Source organism: Lissotriton helveticus, chromosome 5_1 (genome assembly GCF_964261635.1).
Source record: "Lissotriton helveticus chromosome 5_1, aLisHel1.1, whole genome shotgun sequence".
Lineage (NCBI taxonomy): Eukaryota > Metazoa > Chordata > Amphibia > Caudata > Salamandridae > Lissotriton > Lissotriton helveticus.
Genome location: NC_136065.1, coordinates 1641456557 through 1641482490, shown reverse-complemented (window position 1 = coordinate 1641482490; position 25934 = coordinate 1641456557). Strand labels below are relative to the sequence as shown.

At 48.6% G+C, this 25934-nt stretch overlaps 1 protein-coding gene across 1 annotated transcript in view; it reads left to right on the top strand.

Annotated features, from left to right (window-relative positions):
• The window catches only part of LOC144755678 (intraflagellar transport protein 57 homolog), a 115257-nt gene that overhangs the window by 36672 nt on the left and 52651 nt on the right, over positions 1-25934 (top strand). The window contains exons 7-9 of the mRNA XM_078644849.1: positions 2001-2072; positions 2524-2655; positions 8495-8557. Of these exons, the coding sequence (XP_078500975.1) occupies positions 2001-2072; positions 2524-2655; positions 8495-8557 (267 nt within the window). The remainder of the gene's footprint in view (positions 1-2000; positions 2073-2523; positions 2656-8494; positions 8558-25934) is intronic.

Genomic DNA, 25934 nt, shown 5'->3' with positions numbered 1-25934 from the left:
CGAAGTCCAGTTTCTTCTGTATTTCAAGTCGAGTTCAGGATGATCTGAAGTCTCAGGACACAGCTCCTACTCTTATTCCAAATATGGGGGCCGGATCACCTGCTAGGTCCCTCCTCTGGGTGGGACCAGGAAGGGGGGTGGTTACACCCCCTTTCCTTTGTCCAGCTTCACGCCAGGACTGGGGCTGGAAAGCCCCAGCACCGGTTTGAACTGGCAAATGCACGGGGACACCTTGTGTGCCCCAGGCATGTCTGATTCTATTCAGCCTTGTCCTACCCAATACACAAAATCCTGTCTGGGGTGGTGCTAGCACCTCCCAAGGCAGGAAACCCTTTGTCCAGGCTGCCCTCGCTGGAAGGACTCCCAGCAGCAGGAGGTCAGACTTGTGTCTGTGGTGGCAGCATCCATTTTGTGATGCTAAGGCTCAGTTTAACTTTAACCGGGGTTCAGGTTAGGTACATGTCGTGTCCCTCTAGAAGGGTGGAATGCTACCTCCGTCGCCAGAACTGGCGAGGGGGTAGAATTCCAATTCGTATGACACCTTACTCGACATGTTTTGATAAAGCCAAACCAAAGATAGCATTTAACCGCGAGGATTATAATGCACTTAAGAGTATATGGTATGGCAGTATCATGAAACAGCTAAAGGACATGGTTCCGAAAGCTGCAGACAGGCTCAGCTCATGCCAGAGCACCATCTCACATATTTCCAAGCACTCTGCCTCCAGGATTGATGAGGCCTTCCATAGGAGTGGCTGATAGGAACATATGTGTCCATTTTAGGTTAGATATAGGCATACTATACCTAAGTAAGGGGTGGTTACACCGACTTACCCCAGCTGAGTGATCAGCCAGTTGTGTCAAATATGGAGGCCAGGCGTGGCACAACACGTGCTGCAGCCCCTGGTAGGCCTTGGAAGCACCTATGCCCTGGGTACCTGGGGTACACTGTTACAGGGGCCAATAAGGTGAACCAGTTCCAATTGTGTATGTACCTAAGGTACATGGAGTCCATTTTAAGGAGAGAGCAATTAGCCTGGGGCCCTGAATAGCAGGATCCCAGGCCAACTAAAGTCAAAAACCAGCTAAACACCAGGCAAAAAGTTTGGGGGTAACCATAGTCAGATATCCACCTGCCTACAGTGGGTCTCAGCCAAGTTTGAGTAGTCAGTATTGTGGAGTTGAGTGAAGTGATGTTGTCTGGGGAGGAGATTTTCAGGTAGAGTTGAGTGTCGTCTACGTACATATGGAATCGAATGTCCAAGGATTTTAGTACATCAGCTAATGGTTTCAGAAACAAATTGAAGAGAATGGGAGATAAGTAGGATCCTTGGGGAACCCCCATGGTGACTGGGGATGGGTGGGAGAGAGAGTGGTTCGCCTTGACTCTTTGGGATCTGTGCTGGAGGAAGGACAATAAACATTGCAGCACCTGCCCAGAGTACTTGGAGTACATTTGCATGCATACCTCTCTTCGCCATCCGTGTTGTCAAATATTTCTTCTAGAGTCTAAGGAAGGTTTTCATTCTTTTAGGTGGCAACTCCTCTTTTGAGTCTATCCATAACTCGGATATAAAAACTAACAGCTTACCTTCCTAACATTTTCTAAAATGTCCTTTGATTCTGTCTTTCCAGAAAAGAGTTCCCTTTAAATGTTATCTATCAAGAGGGCACTATGAAATTACTCGGAGAAGACAAAAGATTTTGTTTCAACACTTGCACTTATCCTCTGATTTCTGGCATTAAAACAACAGATCCTTCTAAATAGAGCCGAGCTATGTATGTGTAGTATTCCAGAAATGTTGCTTAAAAACTAAACTGTTCTGCCTATAAACTGCTGATAGAATTTGTTTGCAGGTGTCTCCACAATCCTGGAATGTTATCGGAGTATGTATAGGGCCCTTCATTCAGCTATTCAGTTGAAGTGTTGCCAATGACATTAATTACATGTTGTGAACAATGCTGGTACATAACTGAGATTTTGGTTTTCTTCATTGTAGGATTGGAGAATCCATGTAGACCAAATGCATCAGCACAAAGACGGAATAGAATCTGCTCTGAAGGAAACTAAGGTACTATTTTCTCCAGAATGTTTGCAGTATAGTTCTTGAAAAGTAATCTTTTTCGACGGTTGATTAGTCTAGATCAGTGTGCCTATCTGGGATTCCCTTCATTTTTAGGTCTCGCCTAGCGTTTCAGCACGAATGGGCGGCCATTGCTTTGTGAGGCATACAGTATACACTATAGACTGGAAGCTACGTGGAAGCTCCGCCCACTCTCCGCCTATTGGCTTAGGTCCTAAATGCTGCCTTCTCATTGGTTTTAAGCTTATTAGTCCTGCCTCATGACGGCCATGTTTCCTTCCATGGCTACTAAACCCTTTTCCCCGAACACTATTTTCTTTCCAGTCTCCTCCCGCCCCCCCTCCTCCCACCGTCGTTTTCTTTAATTTTCATTCCTGGTCTATTATGCTTATATTACGTTTTCGTGTATAAATATTACCTGCATACTTCTTTTCCACAGGGCTATCTTGACAAACTTCACAATGAAATCAGCAAAACATTGGAGAAGGTGGGAAGTCGAGAAAAGTACATTAACAATCAACTAGAACATTTGGTTCAGGAGTATCGAACTGCCCAAGCCCAATTAAGTGAGGTACTTAAAAGCTTTTATTATGAAATTAAGCTATACTAGACCTCTTGGCTTTATGTTGGCCTTAAATGTTTTCTAATGATTAGTCTGAAGATCTTGTTTTTGGCCGGTATTTATTCAGTCCCCAGTTGAGGAAAAAAACCTCTATTTGTGTAACAGTTTTTGAACTGGATGGGGCTGTATTCACCATCAAGCATTAGGGTGTCAGCCTCCATAGACAATGTTATTGTTAATAGTTTGTAAATAGTGTGAATACCAATTGGCGTCTTGACGCTAGTGTCGGAGATGAAAGAAACAATATGAATGCCACAGGGGGTGGACTGCAGTGGAGGAGCAGAAGAGCCACGTTTTTAGTATTTCATACATTTTAGCGGAGAAGGATGTGCTCCAAGACGGTTGGGCAAATAGTTCCACCACAACGAGACAGGCAATTTTACAGTGGCATCAATTAATAAAGTACCTGGAATTCACTTCTTTTTGGTAACTAAAACACAGTAGTCAGAAACAATAGGTGCATAGAAGACAATAGCATCTTGCTTTTTTGTACTTCATATTTTCTTCGTTTTGACACAAACCACAGAGTAGGTCACGCCTTGTTTTACGTATTTTATTTATTTATTTGAAGAGTTTTATAAAGCGCGAACATAGCCCAGAGAAAGGTTGTACAAAGGAGGACACAAGGCAAGAGTTTTAAAAGAAGTTTGCGGTACAAAATAGAACACACAAATTAACTAAAAAGTTACAGCAGGTAATACATCAAAAAGTACCTGTGAAGAGAAAACAACAAATTTAGAGTAATCGAAAAAAAGATTATCAAGCTGGCGATGGAAGCAGATTAAAGATGGCATCAGGGCTATTGCAGTATATGGACGTTCAGTATTAGCCACTTGACATATTTTTTGAAAGAGGTAGTCGATGGGTTAGGTCTGATCTCGGGAGGAAGAGCATTCTAAATTCTAGGAGCAAGACCCGAGAAGGCACAGTGGGTGGTTTTAAAAGTAGAGTATTCGAGCTTCTTAAGTTCCGACTGGAGCCAGATAGCTCAAGTTGTTTTGCTAGGTAGAAGGGGGTGTTGTAGTGAATAGCTTTGTGCGTCAGGCAAAAAATCTTGAAGCAAATCCTTGCTTCAATGGATAGCCAGTTAAGCTGAATTAAGTCTGGGGTGATATGGTCATGTTTTCTAGAACCTGTGCTGAGTCTGGCCAACGCGTTAAGGGTGGCTTTAAGCAGAGCCAGACTCGCTTTTGGAAGGCCTGCAAGGGTCACCAAACCATATTCCAAGTGTGAGAACTAGGGATTGGACAGCTGTCTGGATGACCTTAGGAGGCAAGAATGACTTGACTTTCCTTATGGTGTTGAGCTGATGATTGGCACCCCTGCTAGTGCATTAATGTGAGCTTGCATGTTTAGGTATTTGTCCGGGGTGAAGTCTAAAAATCTAGCAGAGTCAACAATTTGCGGGGCGCAGTTGAGTGCAGAGAGTTGTTTGATCCAGTCTTGGGTAGGAGCCAAGTGGTTGCGGGGGAAATCTGAAGGAATTCTGTTTTAAGGGAGTTTAGCAACAGATGATTATGTGTTAGCCACTGTTGTGTTTTCCAAAGCGCATCATTAAGAGTTTTTATGTCATCAGAAGAGGAGATCTTCAGATAAAGTTGTGTATCATCAGCATACATTTGGTACTGATTGTTGGATTTGGTTAGAATATTGGAAAGCGGTTCCATAAAAAGGATGAACTGTGTGGGAAAGAGTGCAGAACCTTGTGGTACTCCAATCATGACCGGGGTACTGGCCACAAGTGATTGGTTAACTTTGATTCTTTGGGTCTATTCATGTCAAAAAGAAGCAAACCAATTTAGGACAGGGCCCTATAACCCCATCCTGTGTTGAAGAATAGCAATCAGGTTTTCATGTTTAATAGTGTCAAATGCTGACGAGAAGTCAAGCAAGATCAGAAGGCAGGTAACATTTTGATCAAGGGATCTCAAGACGTCTTCAACTATGTGGGTTAGAGCTGTTTTAGCGCTGTGCCCTGCTCTGAAACAATACTGGTAAAGGTCAAGGAGCGGACATTTTTCGATGTTATTGCAGAGCTGTGTGTGGACGCATCTCTCGAGTAATTTTGCTAAAGTCATGTTGTTAGTGACCAGACGGAAGTTAGTGGGATCCGCTAAGTCAACATTAGGCTTCTTAGGGATGGGAGTGACTTGCTCCATCTAGAGGTGGTCAGGAATACTCCCCTGTACAAGAGATTCTTGAATAATCCAGGTCCGGATTGGGAGAATGGCTAATTGAGAAGTTTAGCGGTAAGAGGATCCTTGAAGTGGTTAGAGGGTTTTAGAGACGTCCGGGAGAGTGCCAGCTCAGGGTCATCCGGGAACAAGGAGTTGTAAGAAGTGTTGTTTTTAGGAAAGCCTACAATGGGGTGTGAAAAAGCAATCTCTGCCTTAGGTACACCCCCTGAGGAGGAACTTAAGGACTGCTGGTTAGCTGCGGCAAGTTGCAGTTCAAGTTTCCTTGTCTTCTCCGAGAAGTGAGCTGAGAAATCTTCCTTACTGGGGTAGGAGGTCATGGGTGCCGAAATGTGATTCATGGTATGAGTGGCTTGTTGTTTGATGATTTAAAATAATTTCTTGGGTCTGTTTTTTGCGCTGTCCACCTGGACCCTGAAGTGATCTGATTTCGCACTGCAAATGTGTTTGTTGTAAGCGCTTCTCATCCTCCTTAACTGCTTGAGGATTGTAGTGGATGGAGAGTTTCTTCAGAGTTTCTCAGGAAGCCTAAGTTTGCGAAGTTCTTCATTTAAGGATTCATTAAACCAAGATTTCGATTGTTTGGTTGGAATCCTTTTGATTTGCATGGGAGCGATAGTCAACTGTACTTGACGTGGAATTGATGTAGTGACCCCTAAGGTCATCCACGTTATACATGTTAGGGGCTAGTTGAAGCAAGTTCTTGCTAGTGGTAGTTAGATTATTGAGGTTGAGGTCTCTCAGATTGCGAACCAGCTGTTTGGTTTTAAGCGGTTGACCATGTCTGAGCAGGACTTTTTCAAAAACGTGAAAGGAGATTTGGTGATGTTCCGACCAATCCCAAGGTATGTCATCAAGAAGAATAATGTCTCTAGTTATGATTAGGTCCAGGGTGGCGCCTTTATAGTGGGTGGGACCATTGCAGGCCTGGATTAGTTTGAGGTCAGAGAGGAAAGCCTTAAAAGAGCATACTAGGGAATCAATTGTGTTGTTCCAGTGAACGTTAAAATCCCCGCGGAAGATATGGCTAGTGTGAAGGTTAGTGTAGGAGGAAATGGACTCCATCATTTGCTCTAAGAACAGCAGATTGTCACCAGGTGGATGATATATCATGTGGCACACACAAACAATCTTGCCATTGTTCCAGATTTCTGTGACTAGGTGCTCACAGGAGGACATCAGCATCTTTGGAGCCTGTTTCAATGTGAGGCTGGAGCGATGGATGCAGGCAATGCCCCCTCCCATTTTATCCAGTCTATCGCAAGTATAACCGGAGTTCTTTCAGCACAAAATTGTGAGGTTCTGTTAAAGGTGTGAAAAATGTATAGATGATAAAAATGTATTAATGGAGAGATTGTTGCATTGAAGTTAAACTGGTACACGAGGAGGAGTGCAAGATGAAGAAAAGTAAAGCACAACGTATAGAAGAATGTCAAAAGAGAGGGTGAGCGCCATTGCTAATTATTTTGTTCATCCAGTGCAGGACCACGCAGTAGGTTATTAACCGAATTTCAGATCATAAGTGCACTGCTATTGTCAATGCAGTACAACACAGAAGGAGTTGCAAGACATAGTTGAAAATAGCTGTAAGCTTAGTCTACTCATGGTAAAAAAAGATGAATTGCAGCTTAAGGCAGAGTTCTCTAACTTAGAGAACTCTGCCTTGAACTGCAATCCATCCTTTTTGACCATGAGTAATATCGGTACGCAGAGGACGAGGAAGTGAATAGCTTGGATGCCAGGGAAATTGCAAGATTAACCTGATTGAAGGTGACTTTCCCACTTCTGCCCAGAGATGTAGAGATTCCACAGATGCAGTGTACAATAGTGGGAACACATTGAAGAGGCAGGAGCATGCCAAGGAACCACTCACCCTGCGCTTTCCGTCAATACAGTTTCTGGGCAGGGATTCATTGGGAATTAGATCAATGGAATGTTGAGCGCTCTATTGAAGACATTGTTGTGCCTCGGCTTCTAATGATCAGTAAAAGCCTGGAGCACCAACATTCGAATGTCTGTTGTTCACAGCTCTGGCTGTGAACAAAGGCCTAATGAAGCCCTAGGGGATTACATCCCCCTTGGACTCCGTGAGACCTTTTATTATTTGATGGAACATTCTGCCCTCTAGTGGTGGAATGTTTGGATAGCCTTATAGCCCGCCATAGCTGATCTGTTTCAGTCATTAAAACACCTGTGTTTTCGACTTTGGTCTTTAACGCTGGAGCGGGCCTTTAACGACCAGTAATAGCCTGCTACGGTGGGCTGTAAGGCTATAGTGAACCCGCTGAGGCCTCGACGTACAGTCCTGCTGAAAGCTAGTAGATGAAAGTCCACAAGGTATTTTGTTGTCTTTGTACCTGTCTTGTACCTCTTTGTGAATGTTTTCTACTTCTATTGTATTTTAAGTAAGGTATAATAAATTATACGCAACAGAAGTATTATGAATTATCATTGAGACTATTCACTCTACTACTTTCCTGTTTGCACCTTATCAGTACATGGCAATTATATAAAGAAGACTAAAAAGAAACCGATGGAAACACACCTCAAAGTGAGATTCCACACACCTCGACATGAGATTCCTTCTCACCTTCCTTGAGCTCTAGGCAATGAAATTGCTGTCTGCTCCAGTGCACCTGACCGGGCGAGTAGCAGATCATTACAAATTTGACGCTCCAACATCAATGCTTTACAAAGTAGCTTGTGTAGAGTAAACACACAAGCATGCTTACCAATGTCTTGTCTGCATAAAACTGTAGTTCACCCTAAAATCCAGACACTGGTATTCCTGCAAAGGAGTAAAGAGGTACAGATGTATTCCACCTCTCCTCACCCCCTGAAAGAAAGCTGCCATTACGGTGACGATCGATCTCTAAAGGAAGTCACTGCCATATGGGTGGACGTACACAGAGCAGGGAGGAATTCCATTTAAAATATTATGGACCGACGTAGTGACAAAGAAAATTGATGTGCACTTTGCTTAGCTTGGGCCTAACCACCGGGACTCTAGTTAATGCTAGAAACTTTGAGTAATCGCCACTATTCTTATCACAACTTCGGAGTAGCTTGCAACCCCGCATGTCTCTGCCAGTTCCATAAAAAAATACCAGGCTTCTAGAATATCCAGTACAGTTGTTCTAACAAGGAATGTTCTCAATGCTTCTAAAAGCTAGACCCGTAAAATAATATAAGTTCAGGTTGCAAATTCTTCCTAGCTGACTTGCTAAAATATATTTTGTAAACAATTGGATTTAGCTAGGAGAGTAGCATCTACTTCCAACCAAATATTACACACATAGTCATTTTTGGGTGCGAGATTTGACGCACATATTGAGAGGACAAGAGTCTAAACATTTGTATTGCATGTTTAGGGCCAGCTGGGCAAGTTCAAGGCATAGGCTCACCCTTATAAACAGAGCCCTGTAGCAAGAATGAGGGATGGATGATTAAAAGACTACTGATTGCTGATGTAGCTTTGAGAAGTTGTTTTCCTTAATGCTAAATGAAATCCTATGTAGACAAACAGGTTGGCCACTGGTTGAAATATTTTTTCGCAGTTTGCTTTCATTACACAATTGTATCTTGTTTTTCAGGCAAAAGAAAAGTATCAACATGGAAGTGGAGGAGTAACAGAAAGGACCAAAGTGCTTTCAGAGGTAATGATTGTGTTAATTTGTTTCACCATGTTCTTTATTTGTAGAAGTATTTTATTCCTGTAAGGGTTTATAACATTTGTGTAATTAAATGAATGGTTAATACTGGTATGTCTCAATGGGTACTTGACATGAGGTGGCTTCTGATGGCGTATTTTTGGTTCGAGTAAACCACACACATTTGTTGTTAACACAATAATAAATCGGAGTCTTTAATATTGCTATCACATTTGTGGACTGGTTATTCTCTGATCAACATTTACCTACCGAATCTTTTGTACTAACTTTGCCATCTTGTTATGACTGAACAAAAAACCCTCATCAATTATGAAAATAATGTAAAGGTAGGCTAGCTTTTACATTATCAATTAAATCCCCATACCCGAACGTCCCAGTTATCTTGCTGGTTACCCTCAACCTCAATATTTCAAACACAACTGACATATTGGGACCATGTGGAATATAAAGACCTACACTTGAAATCATTAACAAATGTTACAATCAAGAACTAGATTAGATGGAGAACAAATGTTGGTACCGGAATGCAGATTGCATGCCTCACTAGGAACCCAACGAGAGCAGCTGTAGTACTTAGAAGAAAAAATATTTGCAGGTCAGTAGAACGCGAAAAATGATGTACCTTTCCAAATGCTTTTCAGTTACCTGAAACCAAATGGAGGAAACCTTCAAATCCTGAAAAAAACTCTGTGTATCTTGGAGAAAATGGGATCTGTTTCAGTACCACTACTTTTGTCGTGCTTTTGATGCAGCCTTGACTGTAGAGTACTGGGTCTCTGCTGTCCAGGTTTTCAGTACCAGTGTTCTTTCCCTAAAACTGATCCACAAGTGGCCCTTCAGGCACCCTGTAAGTCCCTAGTAAAAAGTACATGGGTACCAAGGGCATTAGGACTGAAGAGGTTCCCCTAGGGACCCCTCATCTAGACCATGCAGACTGCCACTGCATCAGATATATCCCTACAGCATTAGGGTCTGTTCCTTAATATTGTACGGCCCAGGAAAGCCATAGGGAGTACATGGGCTGGGAACCTGACAACTCTAGCTCCCCAGCACCTATGTGGCTTCCCTGAAACCAGAAGCCTTTGATACCAAACAACTCCTTGTAATTATTAAACCATGTACTCAGAGGGCACCTCAGCGGTGCCCCCTGAAAACATACTGACCCTGGTGTGGTCACTGACTGGTTTTAGGCACCCTGCAACACACAGACATGATTCTGGACCCCTCGGGGGACAGAAACGATGCACATCCTGCCAGAGGTGTCGCCCCATCTCCCACAGTGCTTGAAGGGGAAGTGTTAAAAGGTGGTTCTGACACTATGGGCCGACCGGATTGTTTGCTTTTTGAGCACCTAATTGTTGAGCTTTTACTGTGGGGGAGCCTCATAAGTTGCGACTCACCCTCAGTGAACTCCGGATGTAAGAGACTGCATGGGGATTTTACTGGTGTCCTCCTGGCTTGTCCAGGCTACTGCGCAGCAGCTGGAGTCAGGGACACCGCGCTGGTTATATGCAGACACATGTGTACAGGCGTGTGCACACGTGTAGGGGCTGTGCATGGGAGATTCCTAGCGTGCGCAGTCCAGGAGCAGCTACAGAGTGAATGGTGTGGCAGGACTTATGCAGAATTAGGTGGTGACATGGAATAGACTTTGTACACTGGAAGGAAACATGCCAGGGAAAGTCAGTGTGTTTTACTGTGTTTTTCACTTCATTATTCCCTTATGGGGAGATGGAACCCATGGGCTAGGGTAATTTCCATAAGGCCTACAGATTCCAGACACGCACTATCGTCCACTGTAGCGGATGTGAAAAGAAGTATTCTGCAGGGTCCAAAGTCATATTTGTACTGCTTTTGGGTCATACAGAACTGTCATATTTCTCTGAGCCAGCCATGACCAGACCCAGGCTGAGGGTTGACCTCAGCAGGATGGATTGATAACCTTTCTTCCACAAGCTAAGGCCTCCTTTCCAGGAAGAGAAGATGGGTGGAGCTATAGGCTCATCCATTAGCAGCTGTCACTGGGTGCCAGGCACCAGGCTGCACCAAGGAGGGAAGGCAGTGAGGGGGGCAGGAGTTGGGTTTCAGAGGCCATGTGGCCACAGACACTGGACGTCACCATTTTGAATAAACCCAGAGGCTGGACAAGAAGGAGGGAGCAGGGGCAGGGAAGTGATGTCGCTGTGTGATAGGGCAAACAGAGACTTCCTGCCAGCCCCCTCCCCAAATTCTTAAAAGAACTTGCACAGGAAGAGAAGCTCTCTCTGGGGTGTGGTCTGTTGTGGCGGAAAGTGCTGGAGCCTGGCAATGGGCAGTTGGAAGGAGGATCCCCCTGATTGCCCCCAGGCCCCTAACAGCTCCATAAGAAGAGCCCAGGACCGGTGCGCAGATTTGGGGGCTCTGCGCAGGGAGAAGAGAGGTGCAGGGAGCCAGTGAAGACCGCTCCCTACAGAATGCACCCTCTTGGAGAACCGGAGGGTGAAGGGGAGTGCTCCCAGTGGCTGGGGGACGCCACCAGGAGTAAGAAGACGCAAACATGGGGAAGATCAGACCCCCAGGGGCTGAGATATGGCCCCAGGAAGATAGTCAACCTTTTACCCCTAAGAAGACCAACGAGGAAGCACGTGGGGCTCCACCGCCGGTCTCATAGGTGCCCCCTGGGTGTTTCAGGTCCCGGGGGCTGCCTCCAAGGAGAACTAAAGACGGGGAGCACCGTCGTTCTCCCCGTGAAGGTGCCCTGCATGGGGGCCAGGAGCCCACCCTGGCCCCCACCGCAGATGAAGGCGGGGGAGCGCCGTCGTGCCCCCCCACGAGGAGGAAAGAAGGGGAACGCCGTCGCACTCTCTGTGATAATGCCCCCACGGGGTGCCAGGAGCCCACCCTGCCCCCGACGAAAATGGTGATGGGACGAGCCGTCGCGCAACTCCGTCCAGAGGAGGATGGGCCCCGGGACCCCATCTCCGGACCCGAGGTGGCAGAGTGAGGGGGAGTGCCGTTGCCCCCCCCCCGAAGATGTTTGGGGGCCCCCGGATCCCATCCCCGAGTATGGAAGAGGTGAGAGAGTGCCATTGCACTCCCCTGAAGACTCGGGGAAGCTGACTCGCCTCTGCCCCCGGAGCGGGCAGACCAGAAAATCAATGCCGGCTCCCGCACATGAGTGCTGGCCGCGGGCGAAGCCTGGGGGTGGGCTGCCTAGGCTCCCCTCCATTGAGAAGGCATGCGGGGGGTCCCGGGTGGGACCGGGCCCCCAAAAGAACCTCCAAGAAGAGGCATGGTGCTCGGGCCCCGGTGGGATCGGGCCCCAGAACAATCAGCGAAAGCATCCGGGAGTGGGCTCCCCAAGCCGCAGGACCTTACCTGGGGGTCCGGGTGGGACCCGGCCTCCCAACGAGGCTGAAATGCGGCAGGAGATCACTGGCAGCATCAGCGCGGCTCTCCCCGGCGCAGCGGGAGAGCCGCTCATACAGTATTCAGGAACAGGAGCACAATCGCCCCATAATGCCTTGCCAGGCATTTGGAAGTCTGCTGCTTGGGTGCTTGGTGGCCCCAGTGGAGGGGGGGTTACCCTTAAGTGTGAAAAGGTGCTAGGGGGAGCTGCTGGAGAAGCGCAGTCTCCCCCCCATCCCCCCCCAGCACAAAGAAAAGTCCGACCCTAAGTTTCCTGAGGATTTAAAAAGCATAACCCCTCAAGGGCTCAGCGAAGATTGCATCACCTCCTAGGCTGGAACTTTTGGTTCGAGGCATGTGGGCTGCTGAATTCATATCTATAGCATAGATCGCCGCCTAGTGTTGGGTCCGGATGATTGCACATTGTTGTCCTGGAAGAGTCCTCGAAGTATCACGAGATAGGTGGCTCCTCCCCTGGACTACAGTGCGCATGGGCATCGACTCCATCCCCAGATTGTTTTTTCCCGCCATTGGGTTCGGATGCATATTTGATCACTCAAGTTCGGATTCAATAAAAACGTTCTTTTCGGCCCACGGGCCTTTTCCTATATTGTCGGTATTGTCTTGCGTTCGGTGCCCAGCTCTGTTCCGGCTCAGTTCCCGAGTCGGACATCCTGAGGAGTCGCGTGGCTCTTCGGTGCTCGAGGCCCAGTCGACGCAACAACCCTTATTTGGCGACGCATCATGGAACGGAGCCCGTTCAAAAGGTGCACCGTGTGCAACTCGAAGTATCCCCACATCGATGTCCACCCGGTGTGCAACAAGTGCCTGTCGCCGGATCACGATGAAGCCAACTGTATGGCTTGTTCTCGTTTTCGCTCCAAGAAGACGATTCGACTTCGGCGCGTGGCGCGCCAGGAGGCCCAGCAGACGGCACCTGACCCGGTGAACATTTTCGATACCGAGGGAGAAGAGGCTGACGAGCAGGAAGTTCGAGAGCCGATTTCAAATCCAGCAGAGATCGACTCCAGCTACGACGCAGACGTCGAAATGCTCGATACAGAAGACGTCGTCGACGAGGTAGGAGACGACAATGAGGCCTATGGGGCCACGGAAGATAGCTCAAGCGAAGAGCTATGCCCCATTCGGACAATAGCTAAGGCTCAGGTCGAGGGATCGCCACATGGCCTTTCCCAAGATCTTGCACCTAGATCCACGGTCTTGCCTCCGGGCCCGGCTACGGACACTTCTACGGAGCCGCCATTGGTCAAATCGAAACCGTAAGAGAAAGCTTTGGTCTCGACAAAACCGAAAGTGATGGAGGCGCCGTCGAAACAGAAAGCGCCTGTCGCCTTGGTCGGCTCCACGTCTTCAGACCTGTCGATGCATACGAAGCCAAAGAAGGTTGTCGAACCGGTGAAGTCGCTCAAGGGCGTCGAGCCGAAGACTGGGGCACCGAAAGCGCTTGTCAAGGCCGCCGACCCGAAGCCGTCGGCGCCGAAGGCCGTCGAAACAGACAAGGGACTCGGAGCTACAAAAGCTGTCGATCCTGCACGTTGGCCGGACAAAGCCAAAAGTACTACGACCCTCGAGTCCGCACATGGTAGTGGCTCGAGAGCACCTGTTGAGTCGGCGAAACCGTCCGCATCCTTCACGAAGCAGGTGTCGGACTCGTTGCAGCGCATTAAGGACAAGGCTTCCGTGGTCGATGCGAAGGATACTTCCACGCCGAAGCCTGCCGCCAAACCGCAAAAGTCGACGGCGCCAATTCAGTTCACGCTGCCGCCGAAAGTGGCGCCGAAGGCGTTCGCGCCCAGGAAGGTCGTCAAGGCATCCATGAAGGTGTCCACGGGGCCGAAGCCTACCCCTGCAGTTGTAGGCACAAAGCATCGACAACCCTACTGGAGGGGCAGTCGGAACACTTTATCGCCGCCCACACCGGCAAACTTTCCATTTACAAGCGAAAAATCACACCAGCACAGCCTATGGAGTCCTACACAATTCCTTTGAAGAAGAAAAAGGATTCCACAGATTCCCCAGTTCTTGTGGAACGGATTAATCCACGTGCTCAGGATACTGCTCCAATCTCGCCCAATTATTCGGATGTGGAGGCTGGAGAAGGTGACTATGATGAATACAACTACCCTGCCGATACTGATCCTGAAGATCAGCATGACACATGGGCAGATGCTGCGGACACAGGGGATCCACAAACTGCCCCTGACACTCAAGTGTATACTGTCAAAACCTCCCCTACTGAGGATTCTGCGGCATTTAATGCACTTATTGAGAGGGCAGCCAAGAATCATGACGTCCAGCTCCATGCTGACCCTATTGAAGTGGACTTTCTGTTTGACACCTTTTCCACCTCTGAAAAGACCGTAAAGACTCTGCCAATGCTGAAGGGTGTCTTAAAACATGCGGCAGACATTTTTAAAGAACCCACACGTGCCAGGGTTATAAACCCCAGAATTGAAAAAAAGTACAAGCCGGCACCTGGCGACCCTACCTACATCAAAGGCCAGTTGCCGTTGGACTCTCTAGTTGTTTCTAATGCCCGGAAGAGGGCAAATTCACAAACTACTGGTGATGCTCCTCCCCCTGACAAGGAATCTAAGGTGCTAGAAGCATCAGGGAAGAGGGTGGCGGCTCAAGCGGCCAATATCTGGCGCATTTCTAACACGCAGGCACTCTTGGCCAGATATGACAGGGCACATTATGATACACTTGAAACCCTGTTACAACACTTACCAGATGAATATAAGGAGGCAGCGGAGATGCTCATTCAAGAAGGGAAGCTAATCTCAAATGCTTCTATTAAGTGTGCACTGGACGCAGCGGACACCGCGGCCAGGGCCATTAACACCAGTGTAATGTTGCGGCGTCAGGCCTGGCTCAGAATCTCCGGGTTCAAGCCGGAGATACAAACCACCATCCTAAATAAGCCTGTAAACCCTGATCACTTATTTGGGCCTGAGGTGGACACCACCCTGGAAAAAATTAAAAAAGACACAGAGACTGCAAAGTCTATGGGGGCTCTCCAGTCCCAGCAGTTCAGGGATAGTACTTTTCGTCGCTCAAGCAATAGAGGTGTTTCCAGAGGCCAGCTGTCCCAGCAAACACAGTACACTAAAGGTGGTGCGCAAATCTCATACAACAAACAGAGTAGAGGTGGCTATCGCGGAAACAGCGCCAAGGGCAGAGGTTGTGGAAACAACAACTCCCGATCCTCCGCCGCCAACAAACAGTGACGCCTTGTCACTGCCCCCCGACCATACAACACCTGTCGGGGGGAGACTCCAACAGTTCCTGCCAGTCTGGAAATCCATCACCACAGACAGGTGGGTCAGAAAGCTTATCCAGTACGGTTATTGTCTGGAGTTGACATCCACTCCACCCAACATTCCCCCAAAACACCGTCCTATGTCCACAGAGCATTTGCACTTATTGCAGCAAGAGGTGCTCGTCATGCTGCAAAAAGGGGCAATCAAGCTCGTACCAGTGGAGCAAAGAGGCTCGGGAGTGTACTCCCTGTACTTCTTGATCCCAAAGAAAGACGGGTCCCTCCGACCCATACTGGACCTCAGGCCCCTAAACCAGTACATTCTCTCGGAACACTTTCATATGCTCACGCTGCAGCAGGTTCTTCCGTTGCTCAATCAGGGGGATTTCCTCGCAACATTAGATCTAAAAGATGCATATTTTCACATTCCACTACATCCGTCACACAGAAAATACCTCAGATTCACCATTCAGAATCAGCATTACCAATTCAAAGTCCTCCCTTTCGGAGTGACCACAGCGCCCACGGTGTTCACGAAGTGCCTGGCAACAGTGGCTGCGCACCTCAGGAGACAAAACGTTCACGTCTACCCTTATCTAGACGACTGGCTTATCCAAGCAAAGTCGGCCCAGCAGTGCTCTGCCAACATGTCCCACACCATTCACCTTCTTCACGATCTGGGATTCTCACTGAATTATCCAAAGTCACACCTTCAGCCAGCCCATGTGCGGCAGTATCTGGGCGCGACGATAGATACTCTGGCGGCTACAGCGCAGCCAAATTCTGTGAGGATCAACAGCATTCAATTGCTGATACAGAAATTCAGACCGCAACACTCGCTTCCAGCACGAGTGTTCATGCAGTTGATAGGCATGATGGCCTCCTGCATCTTCATAGTCCCGCACGCGAGACTACTTATGCGTCCGCTTCAAGAGTGCTTGGCACGTCAGTGGAATCAGGCTCACGGACAGTTAAAAGACCGGTCGTGCATACAACTCTCTGCATTGGTGGAATCCACACAACCTTTGCAAGGGCCGACTGTTCCAGGAGCCTGTTCCACAGATCATCCTAACGACGGACGCTTCTCTCCAGGGTTGGGGAGCTCATGTACTCCACTACACAGTGCAGGGACTATGGACAACGCAGCAAAAGAAGATGCACATCAACCTCCTAGAGCTGATGGCACTCTTCATGGCAATGAAAGCATTCAAGGTACATCTGTGCAACAAAGTCGTGTTGATCCGGACGGACAACATGACAGCCATGTACTACATTCAGAAGCAAGGAGGTACACACTCTCCACAGTTGTCTCATCTGGCTCAGAGGATGTGGAAGTGGGCCATTCAGAGGAACATCTTCCTCATGGCGGAACACCTCCCAGGCAAGGACAATCAGATGGCGGATCTGCTCAGCAGGTACAGCCACCAAATGCACGAGTGGGAGATACATCCATCGGTGCTCCACCCGTACTTCCAGCAGTGGGGTCATCCAGAGATAGACCTGTTCGCCACACAAGAAAACGCCAAATGGCAAAGCTTTGCCGCCAGGTTCCCGCACCCACGGTCGCAGGGCAATGCGATATGAATGAACTGGTCAGGCAAATTTGCGTACGCTTTTCCCCCAGCACCTCTAATACCGCTGGTGGCACGAAAGCTAAAGCAACACTTGATGACGCTCATCCTGGTTGCTCCAACGTGGGCACGCCAACCATGGTACACCACGTTTCTAGAACTTTCCGTGGTACCGCATCGAAGGCTGCACCTCACACCCAGACTTTTGACGCAGAGCCATGGCGACATTCAGCACCCAGATCCGCAACAGCTCAACCTGGCGATCTGGCTCCTGAGGTCGTAGAGTTTGGCTACCTCAACTTGCCTCCTGACTGCATGGATATCATACGGGAGGCACGAAAGCCCACCACCAGAGCATGCTACGCAGCAAAATGGAAGCGGTTTGTCATTTATTGCGTAGACCACGAGATTGACCCGCTTGACGCGTCCACGCACAACATCATTTGTTATCCGTTACATCTTTACAAATGCAATCTGGCATATGCTTCCATTCGAATACATTTATCCGCCATAGCGGCTTATCTCCAAAACAGGCAGCATCTCTCCCTTTTCAGAGTGCCTGCCATTAAAGCTTTTCTAGAGGGGCTCAAACGAGTCATTCCTCCCAGGACCCGACCTGCTCCTGAATGGAATCTTAATGTGGTCCTCACCCGACTGATGGGTCCACCTTTTGAGCCTCTACATTCATGCGAGATTCAGTTCTTAACATGGAAAGTGGCTTTCCTGATAGCCATTACGTCACTGCGACGTGTTAGTGAGCTCCAGGCGCTCACTGTACAAGAGCCATTCATACAAATTCACTCCAACCGGGTGGTGCTGCGCACTAACCCTAAATTTCTTCCGAAGGTGGTTTCACAGTTCCATGTCAATCAGACTATTGAACTGCCTGTGTTCTTCCAAAATCCTGAGACAGTGGCAGAGGGAATGCTCCACACTCTTGACGTCAAACGGGCTTTGCTGTACTACATTGATAGGACCAAAGATTTTAGGAAGACGAAACAACTCTTTGTTGCCTTTTCCGCACAACACAAGGGCAACCCCATTTCCAAAGCAGGTATAGCCAGGTGGATCGTTAAGTGTATTCAAATTTGCTATCAAAAGGCTAAGCGCACTTTAACGATCCCCCCCAAGAGCCCACTCCACCCGCAAGTTGGGGGTCTCCATGACTTTCCTTTGAATTATCCCTTTAGAAGACATTTGTAGAGCAGCCACATGGTCTACCCCACACACATTTACGAAACACTACTGTGTAGATGTGCACTCCAAGCAGCAAGCAGCTGTAGGGCAGGCTGTTCTAAAAACACTTTTTCAAACGTCTGCAGCTTTGGTGTACCTTCGGTGACGTCGGCATGCTTCCGGCGGAAGCGACCACCCTTGGGCGCCATCTTCAGATTCTTTTTTCCGCCGTTGGGTCTGGATCGTCGCGTGAAGCTCCAGAAGTTTTGGAGGAGAAAAGGAGGAAATACAGCAACTCTTCGACGGTAAAGACCTGAGAAGATCGGGAGAAGAGGACCATCGGAGAAGAGACGACGAAGAAAGGAAAGAACTTCGAGATCTTCGACGTCCTTGGAGGAATGCGCACACAGGGGGCCCCCTGAGCGCAGGGATGTACAAGACACCCTTTAAATTTTGCAAAAACTGCCACCACAAGTTCGCGCAGAAGGACCAGCACCCGGTCTGCAACCTCTGCCTGCCAATCGACCACGAGAGCAGAGACTGCAACGCCTGCTCCGTCTTCAAGCCGAAGTCACTCCGAGTTCGAGAGAGACAGAGGACAGCTCACCACATGATGCAGGGCAAGGGCCAGGCCCCGATGCTTTACGAACTGGGCCTCTCCACCGACGACGAGGACAACATCGCCGAAGGTCAAGATGACTTCACGGTCGCAGAGACCGATAAGAAAACGCCTGACAAGGTAGTAGAGTCTAGGACCCCGAAAACCCCCACAGGGTCTCGACAGCTAGAGGGAGACTCTTGAAAGTCAGAGCCCAGAGCCTCGAAAGGAGCACCGGCGCCGAAAACTTCGACGACCGAAGCTGCATCCTCCGAAAAAGAGCCCAGCGGATCCTTCGAGAAGGACTCCCGGAGGCCGAAGACCAGCGAAAAGCATAGGTCATCGAAGCAAGCCCCCGAAAAAGGGTCTTCGACTTCGACTTCGAAGGAAAAGGAGCCGAAGAAAGTGTCGACGCCACCGCCGAATAGAGCAGCCAAAACGCTCGACGACGAGCAGGCCGCAGAGATGCAGAGAAAGAATAGAAGGCTCAAGGCCGAAATGGAGAATGTCCTTCAGAGAAAGAAGGACTTAGATGAGCACGAGGAGTTCGACGTCGAAGAGACGCTGAAAACTCCGGACCCCTCGGAGCACGAAGAGGAAGAAGACCTCTACTACACAGAGGGGGATTACAGGGAGCAGCAGTCAAGCTACGGCTCAGGTTCCTCGACGGCCCAAGACCAGGAATGGCAGGACATCGAGGCCGAAAACACGGAGGAGGCTGTGGAGACATACCACTCGAGGCCTTCGCCACCGGATGACATTGGGGCATACAATGAGGTGGTCAGGAAGGCGGCAGCAGCCTATGGAGTTAAGCTGGAAGAGGAGAAGCCAAAAGCAGATTTCCTGCTGGAGACATTGCTCCCCACGCAGAAAAGAAGCCAGTTTTTGCCCATGCTAAAGAGTATCACAGACCAGGGGAAGGAAGCCTTCAAGGACCCGGCTACATGCAGATCAGTAACGCCGAGGACGGAGAAGAAATACAAATTCTCCTCCCAGGACCCAGCTTACATCAAGGGATCCGTCACAGCAGACTCAATAATCGCTGCAACGGCCAGAAAAAGGGCAAATGTCCCAACAACATCTCTACCTCCACCTGACAAGGAAAGCAGGAGGATGGAACTAACTGGCAGGAAAATAGAGAGGAACACCGCAACGCACTGGCGGATGGCGAACTCCAACGCCCTCCTGAATAGACATCAATACTAGCATTGGGATGAGATGGGCCAATTGCTCAAGCACCTCCCGGAACAATACCGTGAGAGGGCATCACACCTTGTGGAAGAGGGGAAAAGCATCGCTAACTCGTGCCTGAAGACAGCCTTGGATGGGGCAGAAACATCCAGCAGACTGATGGCTATAGGCATCACAGAGAGAAGGCATGCCTGGCTCAGGATCTCAGGCTTCAAGGCTGAAGTTCAGAACAACATCCTGAACGCACCCTTCAACGGTGAAACACTGTTCGGAGCCCCAGTTGATGAGAAGCTCACCCAACTGAAGAAGGACAACGAGACGGCAAGGTCCATGGGGGCCCTGCAATTCAGGGGGATGAGAAAGGGCACTCCTACACAGAGGCCGAACGGCAGGGGTGGAAGCCAGCAAGGGCAATCACACCAGGCATTCCACCAGGGACAACAGAGTGACAACCAAAGTCACCAGGGTCAGCAGAGGCAAAACTGGAACTACCAGAGCAGGGGCCAGTCCTTTTGATCAAGAGGAAATGGACGGGGCCAGAGAAGGAGAGGCGGTGAACAACCCCCCTCTAAGTGACTTCACACGGAAAAAGGTGCTCTCCCACTCGAACCCTCCAGGGGAGGAGCACGGGAAAACAAACAGGAGAGGGCTACACGGACAAGACACAAAGGAACATGTGACGCCAGTAGGAGGAAGATTGAGATTTTTTCTCCAGGAGTGGAGAAAAATAACAACAGACAAGTGGATACTCAACATTATGCAGTTCGGATACTGCATAGAGTTGGAAAAGAGACCACCAAACAGAAAGCCAAAGAAAAGAGAGCACTCGGGAAGAGAGCTGCGATTTACTCCAGGAGGAAGCTCAAGAACTCCTCCTCAAAGCGGCCATCGAACGGGTTCCATTCAAAGAACGGAACAAGGGAGTGTTCTCAAACTACTTCCTGGTGCCAAAAGTGGACGAAAGCCTAAGACCCATCCTGGACCTACGGTTCCTAAACTAATACGTAAAGACTCAAAAATTCAAGATGACGTCCCTACAAGAGGTCATCCCGCAGATAAAGGCCGGGGACTTCTTGTCCACCATAGACCTCAAAGATGCGTACCTGCACATCCCCATGAACAGACAGCACAAGCATATGGTAAGATTCACAGTGAACAAGGATCCCTACCAATTCACAACCCTGGCATTCGGCCTAAAGTCCGCACCAAGGGTGTTCACCAAATGCCTCGCGGCAGTGGCCGCACATCTAAGAAGAAAGGGGATACACGTGTACCCCTACCTTGACGACTGGCTCGTAAAGGCAAGCTCTTACAGGACATGCAAAGATCATGCAGAACAGGTCACAAGAACGCTAGCAAGCCTGGGTTTCTCCATACACTGGGGAAAATGCTCAATGGAACCAGAGCAAGTGAAAATCTTCCTGGGAGCTCAAATCGACACCGTCCAATGCAGGGTGTTACCCAGCGAAAAGAGAACACTCAGCCTACTGAGGCCGAAACGTCACTACCAGAAGGGGCGAACTCTGACAGTGAGGACTGTGAGCAAGATCTTGGGGATGATGGCGTCATGCATACACCTGGTCCCCAATATACGCCTACAAATGAGACCACTCCAAGAGTGGCTGCAACAGCAATGGTCACAAGCTACAGGAAGTTGGGAGGATCTAGTGGTTGTAACGCACAGGGTGCAGGAAGAAATAAGGTGGTGGACCAAGGAAAGAATAACAGTAGGGAAACCTCTAACACCACCGGACCCAACAGTGACCATCACCACAGACGCATCCCAGAAGGGATGGGGCGCATACATGAACAGGCTCAGAGTGAGGGGTCTGTGGAGCCCTACAGATGCAGTTAGACACATCAATTACCTGGAACTGAAAACAGCGTTGCTAGCCCTCAAGGCCTTTCAGAAACACCTGTACAACCAGAAGGTGCTAATACAAAAAGACAACACCACAACAATGTTTTACATAAACAAACAGGGGGGATCTCAATCATTCCCTCTGTCAAGCTTGGCACAGGAAATCTGGAGATGGGCTATACCACTAAAAATAGACCTGCTAGCCATACACCTGCCAGGGAAGGACAATGTAGAAGCGGATTGGCTCAGCAGGCAGACTTCAGCGTCCCACGAGTGGGAACTCAATATTCAGGAAACAGAGAGACTGTTCAGGAGATGGGGCACACCAACAATAGACCTGTTTGCAACACGCCGGAATGCAAAATGCCAATACTTTGCATCCAGGCAACCAGAGGCACTATCACAGGGGAATGCCCTATGGATAAGCTGGTCAAAAACATTTGCCTACGCTTTTCCCCCCGATACCACTGATCCCCAGGGTTCTCAACAAATGCATGACGAGCAACATGACGCTCATCCTGGTGGTACCACAATGGGCCAGGCAGACCTGGTACTCTCAGATAATGGAGATGGTGCAGGCCCCCCCCCCCACAAGTTCTCATAAAGAAGAGACCTACTCTCCATGGAAAACTGAGAAGTTCTACACCCAGAGCCGGAGAGCCTCAACCTCTCAGCCTGGCTCCTGAGGACTTAGAGTTCGCACATCTAAAACTACCAGAGAGCACCCTGCGGGTGCTGCGTGAGGCAAGAAGTCCCAGCACACGCAAGTGCTATGGGGAAAAATGGAAAAGATTCACTCAATGGTGTTGCAAGAAAAAACTCCATAGAAAACTGACCAGGGAATCTACGGTGCTAAGGTACCTCACGCACCTAATTAAAGCTAAGCTAAGCTCATCCTCGCTGAGGGTGTACCTGGCAGCGATTGTGGCATACACAAGAGGAGAAACAGGGAGAAGCTTCTTTACATCCCAAGTCGTAAAAAGATTCCTGGAAGGGGCAAAGAGAATAGCGCCACCAAAGAGAATGCCGCCACCGGCCTGGAACCTAAATGTGGTACTGACGGAGCTCATGAAAGCACCTTTCGAACCCATCCACAAATCATCACTGCAAATGCTAACAATGAAAACGGCCTTTCTAGTAGCAATCACTTTGCTACGAAGGGTGAGCGAACTGCAAGCACTCACACTGCAGGAACCCTACATCCAGATACACAGTGACAGGGTCGTGATGAGAACAGACCCACACTTCATGCCAAAGGTGGTGTCAAGGTTCCACATGAATCAGAATATTCAGATCCCTAGCTTCTTCCAAAACCCCACTACAAGCGCTGAGAGGTCGCTCCACACTCTAGATGCAAGAAGGGCTGTGATGCACTACAGTGAAAGGACGAAGGGACACAGGAAAACAAAACAGTTCTTCGTATCCTTCGCAAACAGTTACATGGGCAAACCAGTGACTAAAAACACCATAGCTCGATGGATCGCACAGATAATACAATTCTGCCACAAACAAGCTGGCCAGGAGCTAACAGGAGGGGCACAGGCCCACTCCACCAGGAAGAAAGGAGCAACAATTGCTTTTCTGGCCAACACACCAATTCAGGACATATGCCTGGCGGCAACATGGGCTTCAGTGCACACATTCACTAAGCACTATTGCATGGATGTACAAATGAACAAAGAAGCACAAGTAGGACAAAAGGTGCTTCAACATATATTCAACAACCAACGCTCATCTTCCACCCATCCGCCACAAAAGTAACGAAAACCGCTACAAAATCTATGCACAGCATAGTGAATCCAGAAAGATTCACGCTGCAAAACGAATAGTTTCTTACCTGTCGGTGTAGTTTTGCAGCTTGAAGATCTTTCTGAATTCACTAGTGAACCCACCCGCCTCCGCCGGAAAGATGAGGCTGGAGAAGAAGGTGGAAACACATAGAAAAGAAAGCAAGTTCAAACTTACAAGATACGTGAAAAGAATTATGTTGAAAAAAGGATGAACAAACATAGCCATGGATTCACTACAAACACAGAAAAGAAAAAAAGAGACAGAAAAAAGAATCCGAAGATGGCGCCCAAGGGTGGTAGCTTCCGCCGGAAGCATGCCGACGTCACCGAAGGTACACCAAATGGTGGGACGTCGACGCCCACCTGGGCCACAAAATAAGAAAGAAAAAAAGAAAGAGAAAAAAGACTACGATTCCGGACCCAACCACCAGATTGCGGAATATGCACAGCATAGTGAATCCAGAAAGATCTTCAAGCTGCAAAACTACATCGACAGGTAAGAAACTATTCGTTACTAGCCCACACCACCTCCCTTGAGTAAGCCTCAGACTGCTCTGCAACACTACCCTCTGAAAGTCAGGCGCTACAACTGGGTGTTTGGTTCCCAGGGAAGGACAAATGTAGTCATGTTATTTGTGCAGGCCTCACAGATGCTACCTCGTTTTCCAACTGGAAGCTTCAAAAGCCTGCTACCTTTGTATTGCGACCCCCAGCCTCTGCTGCTAGCAGCAGATGGCAGCCCTGTTACATCCCCACTTTGGGCGGGAAATCCTAGAAGAATAGGAGGTGTGCCCACCTCTGCCAACTACACCCCTATGATGGGGGAGGCGAGGTGAAGCACATCTTTCAGTCCCTGCCATCTTGTAGATGGGGAGATCCCTCCAAACGGTGCTAGTGCCCCGCAACCCCAGGACAGTGGTATAATTGAGGGTGTAGTCACCCCAGGTAAGAGACCCATTGGCCCTACCTGCTACTCTCCTAAAGCACCACTAAATTTAGTATTTAGGTGGCTCCCTAGACCTGAAAACTAGATTTGCAATGACCTTATAAGAACGAAGACATCTCTGCAGAGAAGCCTGAAAACCGCCTTGGCCATAGCCCTACCAGCCTGTATCCAGCTTCGAAGAACCTGTGACCAAATGTCTGAGTGGCTCCCCTGCCCAGTGAGGTCTCCCCTGCCCAGTGATGTCTCCCCAGCGATCTTGAACTATAATCCAGCGTTGGCTGACCTCTCCTGACCTCTACGGCTACGCCTGCAGTGGCGCCCCTATACCTTCACAGCCTGCTGGCGAGAATCCCCATAAATAATTTAGCATCGACGTTGAGCAGCGATATTGGGCAATAGGAGGCGCATTGCTGCAGGGCAGAGTGGTGGTGAAGAAATCAATGAAAAAAGCAATAGTGGTTTTGGGACATGGTTTTTGCAAGGCACTGTTTGGTCACTCTTGTACTAAAACTAACAGTGGGATTGCTAATTGTGTGTTGTTCGTCACTGATCTATCTTTATAGACTCATGGTATAAGGCGGAGGCGTGTAATAATTTTATAAATGGGAATAGCTAGATTGAATTTTGCAAGTGGTTGGAAGGTGAGTAACCCCCCTCTTTTTAATCACTTGTGGGGAGACGCCCATCGGTTGTACAGATGGGACTTCCTGAAGCAAGCCAACAGCATAACCAAGAAAAATGGACATATAGTCACAGTGGTGTAGCAAGAGAAGGTGCGGGGGCTGTCCGCCCGTGAGGTTCAACTTTTGGTGGCCTTCTCCCCCTTACTTGAGGCAAACACAGGGATCGCCAGCAAACCCCCCACTCCTACCTGTGGCCTTCACATGGGATGGCCAGCACACCCTCTCCTGCTCTTACCTACGGCCATCGTAGAGCGGCAAACGGCAGGGGCCGCCACGGGCGGCCAAAGACCTAGCTACGCCACTGATCCTACGCAATACCTAGTATCAGTAATAAGGAAATTGAGGTGAAAAATGGAAGCAAGTGTACACACAGCCACAAGATGAGAGATCTGTTCGTTGGGTAATTCCTCTACATCTGATAATGTAGGATGCAATGATAAAACCAAAAAGAGTTCACAGGAAATCCAGGGCTCAATTAAAGGCATTATAAATCTAGACCACTTCCATCGGCTACAATATGGGGTATGAAATACCCCGTATTGTAATGGTAATGGTTAATATAATACAAAATGTATTCAGGTGCAAAAAGCAAAGTCACATGAATTTTACTAACAAAGAGCTGGGATTCAAATGGCAAAGGATTGCACTATTACTTTCTGCATGGTAGACAAAAGAGGTGCTTTAGTAGTTTTGGATGAAGATTACAACTTGAAAATGTTAATACACATGTATTGGATGAGTCTACATACATGATTGATGAAAACCCTACTAAGGAATTTTTCAACTTTTCGGAATTATTCAGAAAAATGCCTTGGTTAGAGGCATTCTATGTGAAACTGACAATAGATACCTAATCCAGCAATACCCCAAGACACT